The sequence below is a fragment of the Centroberyx gerrardi genome, chromosome 1 (assembly GCF_048128805.1).
Source record: "Centroberyx gerrardi isolate f3 chromosome 1, fCenGer3.hap1.cur.20231027, whole genome shotgun sequence".
In the NCBI taxonomy this organism is placed as follows: domain Eukaryota; kingdom Metazoa; phylum Chordata; class Actinopteri; order Beryciformes; family Berycidae; genus Centroberyx; species Centroberyx gerrardi.
In genome coordinates this window covers 14,812,607-14,823,687 of record NC_135997.1, presented here as the reverse complement: position 1 = coordinate 14,823,687, position 11,081 = coordinate 14,812,607, and the positions used below count along the sequence as shown (strand labels likewise).

The 11,081-nt window shown below is 38.7% G+C and overlaps 1 protein-coding gene across 1 annotated transcript; it reads left to right on the top strand.

Moving 5' to 3' along the window:
• The first annotated feature begins 2,488 nt into the window (after window positions 1–2,488).
• On the top strand, window positions 2,489–6,663 carry rerglb (RERG/RAS-like b). The gene is made up of 5 exons (XM_071912211.1): window positions 2,489–2,540; window positions 3,757–3,813; window positions 4,551–4,624; window positions 5,148–5,296; window positions 6,378–6,663. Exons 1-5 carry the CDS (start codon window positions 2,489–2,491, stop codon window positions 6,661–6,663), a joined length of 618 nt encoding a protein of 205 aa, XP_071768312.1.
• The last annotated feature ends 4,418 nt before the right edge of the window (window positions 6,664–11,081 follow it).

The window sequence follows — 11,081 nt, the reverse complement described above, 5'->3', positions numbered from 1 at the left end:
GACTTATGCCGGTTTCAAGCTGGCGCTCAAAAAGAACCTGGAAGTGATTGATGTACAGTTGTTTACATTATGTGAATATCACATATTAACAGACTAAATATTGACTGCAACCTGTGGAGGATAGGCTTTACTGTAACGGATGTGTTGTAGGATTGAGCTACAGCAGTTTTCCCTGAAGTATAACCATGCTATAAGTGCAGGTAACAGCAGGTAAAGGGCATGTGCACAACATAACACGCTGACATGCAGATTAAGTTGTTTTTCTTATGTTTGAATCCGCCTAAAGGGAAATTTAGGTCAGTCAGAGTTTAAACAGAACTAAAATAAATCAGATCACACTTTGGTCTCGGAGAATTCCCTCAGAAGGCTTATGTGTGTGATGATGAGGCAGATTGTCTAGGGATTGGAGAGAGAGAGAGATGAAGCTCCCAGGAGACTCTGCTCTCCTCAAGACAGACATGATGTCATAACGCTGCCTGGCCCTGAGGCATCCCAACCTCTCCTCACCCAGGAGAGGCTGCCGGCTCCTGTCTCACATCACACACAGGGAAATGTGGAGGCTGGATTTTTGAGGACTAGAAGAGCAATATGTTCAGTTTCAACACATATAAAAAAAAATATTTTGATTATGGCTCAACTTTAAGGGGAAGAGTTCATAAGCGTTCTAAACGACTCAAAATTCCTGTTTTTGATTTAGTCATACAATAAAAGTAGGGTTGTATCTTAATAGGGAAATTGATTTCTGGAAAACTATAACTTTCAAGAAGAATGCCTTGTCAGTTAGTGGTAAGTCCTTTATGTGGTCTATTGAAATTATATTGTTTAAGTGAAATTACAGGACCTCCTCAATGCAGATGCCGTCCAAGTTCATTAGTTCATAACCGACATTGTGATATGTTGAAATTATGAATAAATGTTCTTTATTTTAAGGACTACGGTGAAAGACTTACATGTATTGATCATTACACAGTTTATTGCACGTGTGTTCTTTTTTAAATTCTTGTGCGACATCCATTGGTTGTTTTTTTTGTTTTTTTTACCCAGTAGAATACATGGAGTAATCAGTCAATGGTGTTACTTGTACATTACTTTGGTCAGGGGGCATCTCACTATATTCTTGAATAAGGTTTGTGACCTTTCAGTCAACAGACCTGGAATGAAACATAACAGGATAATAATGAGACACTTCTGTGACCTTTGCTGAACAATGGAAAGGGTAGACAGAAAAGGACGAGAGAAACTGAATGTGTGGAGAGAGAAAAATGAAAGCTGACCAGTGAAGCAGTCCGTGAAACTGAGGTTTGGATTCTTTTTGCACTGCGGGGGGAAAGAGGGAAAGTTGAATTCTGTGCCTCACCTTCAAACGTACTTAACCCTGCAGTCAAACCATGCCTTCCACTTTCAACATATGTTGGCATTTAATACTGTGTACTTGAGATTTTACCCTAGCCATGACAGTTGAAACATATCTGTGGTATTATCCACCTCCAGGCGCTCTAAACTCCTATCCAGCTCTACATTACTGCAAAGTCCCAGCAGCTTAAAGTGATATTTCACTTTTGGAGAACCCTCACATTTAGTGCTCATACCTTTGTAGAGAGTCATGTATGATCAACTATTAAAACTGGCTGCTCTGGAGACCCATAACTAGCTCCACTTTCTAAATTTTGACTTGAAAGCCTTGTCCTAAAATCATATTATATCACATTTACAAACAAGGAAAACCCATTCTCTGTAACCCAGAGTCGAATCAGGATTTGATTTAATGTGGTATTATTAAAATATGACTCATGAGAATAAGGAAAATCTGCCCCAAGTAAATTATTTAAATGTGTATCCTAGAACCAAGTGATCATTTTGCCGATGGAGACAGCAGATCCTCTAATGTTGGAGGTTGGCTGCTCTTGAACGTCTATGGAAGTGTGTGTGCTGAAAAATAAAACTTTTCTACCCAAGAGTTGTTTTAAATGTGTTGCCTTGTGGCACATTGTGTATCTACAGCATTTTCTTCCTAGCCAACATAATTGCATTTGGTAATCTACTGTACATCATGGGTAAATATGTTTTCTCTCTTTCATAATAAAGAAAAACCATTAGTGAAAGAAAACTTTAACGCTCCCCCTTAGCAAAATGATGATTTTGTTTAGAGATTTAAAAAAATAAAACAATCTTTTAAGACTGTTGGCTGTCATAAATCCAAAAACACAAGTCTGTCTTGTGTTGGTTGACATTTTTGCAACCTGACTTGGAAATCTTCTTATTGGCTGAGAGGGAGCAGAGACGTTGTGTATGTTTTCATTTTTCACAGGGGGGTATGTAGTGGTGAAGCAGCTCTTACAAACACTTGACTGTGCGGTTCATAAAGTGGTATAGGGTGAGAGAGAGAGAGAGAGAGAGAGAGAGAGAGAGACAGAGAGAGAGAGAGAGGCTAGATAGCTGGGAGTAGTAGTAAGAAGTGCTTTTAACAGTTCCCTTCCAACCCTCCGTCATGAATGACATCAAGTTGGCTCTGCTGGGCAGCGAAGGAGCTGGAAAATCAGGTGAGTAAAACAGACGCTGACAGCTGACTGTGTTTTTAGCATAAAGATTCAGATGATATATGTTGTTTCCCTGATCTTTCAATGTTGTCTGTAAATTCTATAATAACTAATAACTAATAACTAATATATTCATATATACAGAGAATATGAAAGTAAGAAAAGACACATTGTCTCTTCTGTCTCTCTAGTATATTCTGCCACTGTATAAGATAAAGATAAGATTGCACTTTATTGATCCCCTAGGTGAAATTTGGGTGTCACAGCAGCAATTGGCAGGACAATGTACTGTGCATTGGCAGAACAAAGTACAGGAAAGGTAATAAGGTAATACAAATTTACAGGGAAGTAATATAAATTTAAATAAATATAAAACTATTGAGATAAAATATAAAACTATCAAAAGTGTCTCAAGTGTCTAAAGTGGTGTTGAGCATTACGTCCAGTGTAATAAATAACTCCTGTGTAAGATTGAGTCCAAGGATAGAGTCAAGGTCTGCATAATATCCATATGTCTGATATACTGCACATTACAACACAAACACATTTAATGTAACCTTTGAGTTTAACTTAAACCGAGAAAGCGATCCTAACTGCAGAGCATAATGTTGATGGAATAATGTAGTTCCCAGTCTCCACACTTGTGAGATGAGGTATTGTGTTTCCTATGAAACAAGGAATTTTTGAAACCAATGTTTTCCCCTGAAGCTAACTGGAGGCTTTTCAACCAATCTACCTTTTGGCCAGGGGGGGAAATTAGATGGCATTTGAGCGGATAATGCTTTTCCACACATAAGGGAAGAGCAGAGGAAAAAAGGCAGTAGCTATACAGAAGATTACATGACTCAGCACAACTGCTTAGTCTGCCAAGTGCAAGTGGGAAATGGACAGGAACACGGCTATGTATTTTAACTGCTGGAGGTCACTAGTGGGGGCAGAAAAAGCAACCGGTGTCCAGAAAGCAGTTTTTTTTTTATGTGTGTGTTGAAACTCAAGCCCTGACTTTTTAAGATCATCATGCAACACAGTTTCATTGCAAAACTATGGCAGACTATCCCGAGTTCATGATAAGGACACATATACAACAATATATTTCACCAAGTCTCCGGGCGATGCAAATTTTCTGAGCTCCAGTGTTGTATTATACAACGATTTTATGAACATTTCCTGCATGTTCCTCCAATCTTGACTCTTTCTCTCTCTTTTTCTTTCTCCCTAGCTGTTCTGGTGAGATTCCTGACAAAACGTTTTATTGGAGAGTATGCTTCCAATGCCAGTAAGTAAATAGACTCCTTACATGTTTTTATAGTAAGATATACCGTATATTGCTCTCAGGGCATGAGCCGGTCGCTGTTTCCACACTGTTTCTGCTGGCCACACACCAATTATATCAAGTCATGGAGCCTAAGATTTCATTTATACAGACACATGAGAGTTTGACATCCACTGAAGTGCATGCTGTATGCAGTAAGATCCATCACTGGGATCTGCTCATCACGGCATAAAGTACAGTACTCTGGAGGGATTTAGCGACTCCATATGACCTCCTGGAAAATTCAAATGGTTTTTCACTTTTTAACATATGGCTTAAAAAGAATGAGAGCAAAACCTAACACGCACATCTCACAAATTGGTATATGAAATCATATTTTGCTTCAGCCATTGTTTATCTTGCAGGCTGGATGACGGCTGCTTGTAATGTTACAGTTTACAGAGTGGGTATACAGTTTCAGACCTTTCCTCTCCTGCCTAATTCCCTTAAATGAATTAGCTCGTTTGCCCCATCTGAGCAATCATGCACTAGATTTTTTGAGGCTTATGGTAATCATTGTTCCATAGTTCAACTGAACTGGCACCACACTGGGTTCATTACCTCTCAATGAGAAAAGTATGAGCGTTGTCATTTACTGTACCAAACTCTCCACTTCTATTAGTGTTCATGGGATGTGATTTGATTCATAACATCTGTTACTTTTTTATAATACACATCTTTTTGAACTTACTTTGTTGCAGATTCCTTATACCATAAAAGGCTGTCCATCGATGGAAGACAGTTAAACTTAGAGGTCTTTGATCCATGTTCACAGGTAGATCTGGGTAATATGTTCATTTCCATTTGGTTAATGGCTTGCATTCATTGCCTGCTGTACCACAAGGTATAGCATACCAACTGCATATTTTGGTCTTAAGGTATTTGTAATGTAGGTCAGAACACACTCGGTCTTTGAAGGTCGATAAACTGTTCAGGTTACGACATGTTCAGTGTTTACAGTGAGTGCATATGGCTCTTTACCAGCAAAGTTTTTACTTTTATTGACTGCAAAACCCTGAAGGCTCAGATAACAGGATTTTCATTATCCATGACCTTGTTGCATACTGTAATGTCACTCTCTTATCTCCTTTTTTTTTAACCAAAATTAGAAGTTGGGTTTCTATATGTTTACCTGGCAAATGGCCCAACATGGGCCGTAGTGGCCTTATAATGTTTCTCGTCACTTTTCACAGTGTTCTGCAATGGGGCACAGCTGATGTATCCTATGTTAACAACTTTCCATTAGTTTCTATAGTCGAGTCAGATGTTTGAGGATGTTTCGTGTTTGACTGTGTCAGAGTGGAAGCAGCAGATGTATCCTGGAGGAACCCGTCGACTGGGCAGATGGATTTGTGGTGGTGTACGACATCAGTGACCGAATGTCTTTCCTCAATGCCAAAAGCATCCTCCAGCAGATCAAAGAGGCCCGTGAGGAGAGCTGCAAGGGGTGAGTGACTGTAGCCCGCTGGGAATGAGGCCGAGCTGAGGGATTTACTTTGATGAACTAATGAGTCCCATTCCTGAGATGGATGTTTAGGCCTATCAGGGTGAGGATCAGTGTGGCATGCTGCAGTTTAAGCAATAGATTTCAGCATGCCCTATTACGATGGGCAAGAGTAGCATGACAGCAGAACATCACAGTGTAGAAAAATGGAGCCAACTCCCACGGACCCAAGAGCCAGTTGGTCGGCTATCTGTCTGTAATGGAAATTGTGATTTTTGGCTTCTTGATGAACGTATCTTCGAGGATTTGAACCACAGCGCTTGTCCAAGTTAATTATGTGGGTAAATTAATTCATATGCTCAACTAAATTAATCCCAGAACGGTTTATATCCAATTTTATCATTGATGTTAATTGAAATGGGATAAAACATTGAGAGAGCTGGGGAATTTTAGTGGAGATTTTACAATGAGAGCTTTTTGTGGCTGTGTGGAGGAGAAGTGAAAACTGTACCACACATGGTCCTTTTGAAGTTTCCTGTATCATGCCCCCCCCCAACCCCCCCCCAACACACTGTGAAAGAGATATGAAGCAGACACCACCTCACATGGTGTACCAGAGGGCCGCTGTTAGAGTATGGGGCTTCTCTGCACTACATCAACTCTCCTTTCTCCCCTGAAACCATTTCATGACTTACTTGAGTTCTTCCCCCTTGTGCTGACCAACAATAAACATTTCACAGTATAGCTTACACATTTCGCCAGTCTAAATAGTCTTGATTAGAGAAGCACACATATAGAATGTATACAATAATAAACAAGTGAATCATACTGTGCTGATTTAAAATCAAATCAAGTGAACAGTTCATGTGCATAAATATGGCAGCTTCCTGGATTGACGCTATGCAAGTGTTCTGGATTGTGCCACAGTGTTTCAAACAGTTTCTGAACTGGTAAGATCTGATGTTGATATTTGGTCACTTTGAACTGGGGAATGCGTAATGTTGTGAGTCCAGTGGCACCTTCGGCACCCGGTCCGTTGGGAGAGGCTGCTGTCTGTGTGACCCTGCTGCACTTGATCTGACAGACTGGCGGACATTCCGATCTTCGTGGTGGGGAACAAGCAGGACCTGTGCCACGCTCGGCAGGTATGTGAGGAGGAGGGGCGATCCTTGGCCCAGGAGAACCGCTGCCACTTCCAGGAGGTGTCTGCAGCAGAGGACTACCTGGAGATATCCAACCTCTTCACGAAGCTCATTCGGCATGTGATGGAGAACCTGAAGTACCGCGCAGACCGCAGACGATACAGCGGCTCCAAGTCCATGGCCAAGCTCATCAATAATGTCTTCGGCAAGAGGCGGAAGTCTGTCTGAGGAGGAAATTGGTGGTTACTTCAGTTTTCAGTTAAGGATGTGTTGGAAGATCATTTTAGTCAGACTGCTCCAGACATTTTTGTATTGGTAAACACATTTTTGGACATGTACTTCTGAGCTTTTCAAAGTACTGAGCATAAATTCATTTAAATTGAATTGTTTTTTACTGCCATTATGATATGTGTCAATACTCAACCAATGGTCCCCTTCCCCCTAAATGTTCTGAATGTTCTTCTTGTGGAAATGAATCCAAATAATGACATAATGAATGAGGTTGAGACTCTAAAAAGAACAGACAGAAAAAATATTTTTGCCTCTATTATCAATCCAGCTTTCAAGATATTAACTTTTTCAGTTTCACTTGTATGAAGACAAGTCCGTCTCTCACTATGAAACCATTCCTTCAACACTCAACAGTCAATTTATCCCTTTCCCATACTGTAGGTCGGGTCAAAGTCCAAAGACTTCACAGCTGTCATTTGACTTGTACACTGTAAAAACTCATAGTGCAAGTTAGTGAAATCAACTCATCTTTATCCATTAACACAATGTATATAGATGTGTTTGTCAATTTCAACTTAAAAGTGCTAGTTATGAGCTTCATGACTTAAAATCATGAGTTCACATCTTGTGACTTAAAATTATGAGTTGAAAGAACACCTTATAAAGCATTCACTAAACTCAACACTGTTAGTTTATTAGCAGACTTCCCAGTATGCACTGCATTCGGTTTAACTCTCCAGAAACTCTTCCTTCTTTTGGTTTGAATGAAGTTACAGGATAGAGACTTGTTATGTATGTATGTTTGGTAAATCATAGGTCAATTTCTGATAAAAAAACAAACAAAAAAAACAAAAACATGATAAAATCTACTATCTATCTTATCTATGTATCTGGGAATTCACAATTAAGTAAGTTTCTCTCTGATGCACATGGCAAGTACAATCCACTATAAGTAAGTGTATTGCAGCTGCATACTATATGCTGAGCTGTGTATTAATCATGTGATATAAGAGGAACTCAAACTTAAACCTAGCAAACCTTGTGAAAAAATAAATAACACTGGATTTCAGTTCATCAATTAATGCATTCAACTTGGAAACACGAATCAGCATGACTAGACATTTGTTGATTGAACTTATTGTCTTAAGTTCACTCAGTTAGCTTTTCTACATTAGAACTAACTTAATGATCTTTGACCTAACTATTCGGTACTACTTCAGTCAACTCACAATTTTAAGGCAGCAAGGAAACTTATGTTTTTAAGTTGAACTGCCTTAATATTTTTTGCAGTGTAGATACATTTTTTGACATCAAAATCCATGGAATCCATCCATAGAATTTGTAAAAAAGAAACTGTATCTCAACAAGGTCAATATTGATTTTCCAGTATTTTTTTTGCATTAGGAGTGGTTTGGTTTGGCCCCAGGATCATGAAACATTTTCTACAGCTCCTTTAAAAAAAAAGGCAAGATTGGGAATACAAGAATAATGCAGACAATGCTGATATGATTTGCAATAACTGACAACATTCCAACAACACTGTGGTGCACAAATTCAAATAAATCCATTGAATTTCTGCTATGCATTTTTAATGAACTGCTTTTCATTTTGTGCTTGTAACAGCGAGCAAAATTGTCTTTGCTATGTTCACCATGCTTTTGTAATGCTCATTACTATCTGATAAAGCTGTATCGTTGCATTAAAGAGTTGTGTTCAATACTTAGAAATGTTAACAGTGTTTATCTGAGACTCACAATCTACTTCGGAAAAGAACATTTCCTTTAAGTGCTCATCATTCACAAATAGTTTAGCGACAGTAGCTCATGCAAACTGACGACTGATGAGCACTGTAGGGGACTTTCAGGTGTTCCTAATTTCTGAACACAGTACTGGATTTCATGCAATCAGCTAGTGATCATTATCTTTGGAAGGAGGAAACATTTTGCATACTGTAATTCAGCTACTAATTACAAAATGATTTATTTATAAGAGTTCAATCTGTTTGTTCAGAAATGTCCAACTAGTTTGGAATGCTTCTTAATTTGCCTCAGTTTTCAATACACTGTTGACAGTGGGTGTGGAGGAAGGTGGTTCTGCGACGCCAGAACTTACTGTTGAGTCTTCTGGATGTGACATATCACTCTCATCCAACTGCTTTCCTCGAATATTCAAGCTGATTTTCTACAAAAGTGCCCCAAAATCCTGTGTATTGGTAAACGCAATGTAAACTGTAATGTAATGTAAATGTAACAAAACATACACTAAAAACATCCAGTATTAGGTTGATAGACAGGAGGAAAAGCAACAGTCAATACACTCCATGACCTAACAGGCACACTTAGACCAAAATATGTATTTACAAATTGATTTGAAGCAATCCTATTCTATAAGTGGATCAAGCCAAATTTATTTTGTAACTAGACTGGAGTTCAAATAAATATATCAAAATGTGCTATATAGAAATATTTCAGTGGAGAGAAACATTAAAAGAGTGCAAATACATATGTATGTGTATATACACGATTTTTCAAATACTTCATTAGACATAGGCTACAATATACACACTGTACATTACATGTGTAGTGCATTTTTTGAAAATGTAGAGAAATTGAGGAATCTGTATTCAGTACTGAACAGCAGATGTTATTCAAATAGGCCCACTTGAAATATTTGATCTGTTGAGGTGTAGTTAAAGATATATTCATTCCAGGGTTATGGTTCATTCAAATTAAAGGGAAGGTCACATGCAAGCTGTTGCATATGCTCCCATAGTTGCATGAATAAGTAGTAGAACTGTTTGAAAGAACTTTGTTTCATAAGCCGTTGACTTGTGCTTGCAGTGCCAATAAATGCTTAGAGGAGGATGGAGCCCATTTCTCAGGAAATAAATGAATAAATGCTGGCATGAAAACTTTTGAATGGTCCCAAGTGGAGGCTTCATTAGTGATTAATGGGATAGGCTTCTAGAAATCCTCATTCTTCCTTTTAACGTCATTCCATTCCCCACATAACAATATTAATCAGGCTATTTTGAATCTTAGTGCCTGCAGAGATGTCTGCTGGACTACACTAAGTTGCAAAGAAATAGTGTTTCATCTTAAATCAGCCCTAGACCTGGCATGGCCTTTAAAGCTGCTGTGGAAAAGTGGCTAATGTTCAAAAGCATCGCATTAGCCACTGCTGTCCTGTCCAAATGGAACAAAGAAGTGGTAAACTGTACTCACAGTGATGAACTGCAAAATATTGCAAAATATTGATTTTACAAGGCTGAGACTCATATTTCCAGACTATGGCTAAGAATCATATTTCCAAACTGAACCTTAGTGTTAATTGTCCGAAAATTAATTGTAAATTAATGAATAAATGACTACATTCTAACAACAAATCAGGCAAAAAAAAAAAAACACTCCAGTGACCATTTTCTCCGCTAGATGGAGACTAACGACCACACCAAGTAGCCTACCAAGGTGCCACTGGGAACGAACTGCTCCCTCACATTCTATAGGCTATGAGTACATTTTGAGTATAGCGACGGATGGTCGACATTAAGAATGAATCCAAAAGTGGACACGCTTACCCTACGGACCTTGTAGTCTTTCAGGTAAGTCTACTTCCAGTTATAACTACCAGGTTTCCACTTACTGCCCACCAGGGGCGCTGCAAACCATACAATGGATGCGATAGGGACTGGGGATGTTTAAACCGCATCATACTTTTGTCCCTTTTCAGTTTCCGTAGTCATTCACTCGCCTTAAAAAGTTTGCTTTAAACAGCGGCTATTTAAATATGATCTATTCTAAACGGTATGTACCATTTGTTGAATTAAAGAAGATCAGTTGTGACCTTGTACACACGGTAAATCCGCATGTATATCCATTAATGTATTTTTACTTGTATCTCGCCAGAAGAAGCAAACGTTTGTACAACTTCGTATATTGTTGCCATGACAACATGCGCTAAAGGGACTGTGACTTTATATATTTTTTTATTTACCAGACCTGCTTAATATCTAACGTTAGTTAGTATTCAGTTATCACTAACAGAGTAGTGTTATTTAGTTACCCGTTCCGTTTTGAAGATATTTCTGACCAGCTAAGTAGTTATTGGCTCTATCGTTTATGTTAACTAGTTACTACATTAACTTACAGTCGGTTGCTGTTAAGTTGTTGCTTGTTGCACGTTTGACTTTTGCTTGAACATAAAGGCTCGGGATGATAAGTTATCCGACTTTTGCTTTAATCGACTGCAAAAGTGTCTGGAACATTACGGATAATACCTTTACAGGTTGCATGCATAATAATTAAGCTAATGTTAGCGTAGCAATGCTTGTCCAAGGTTAATGGGAATGTTAATATGGCTATGTGTTTGAAGCACCTCGCATGCTGAATTTTCTTGCCAACTGTTCTTTCCTTTCT

Excerpts from the sequence above, each read along its gene's own strand:
- rerglb (XM_071912211.1), top strand. The coding sequence starts at position 2,489 with ATGAATGACATCAAGTTGGCTCTGCTGGGCAGCGAAGGAGCTGGAAAA. Across the intron at positions 3,814-4,550 it reads AGAGTATGCTTCCAATGCCA|ATTCCTTATACCATAAAAGG; the intron begins GTAAGTAAATAG and ends ACTTTGTTGCAG. Across the intron at positions 5,297-6,377 it reads CGTGAGGAGAGCTGCAAGGG|ACTGGCGGACATTCCGATCT; the intron begins GTGAGTGACTGT and ends TTGATCTGACAG.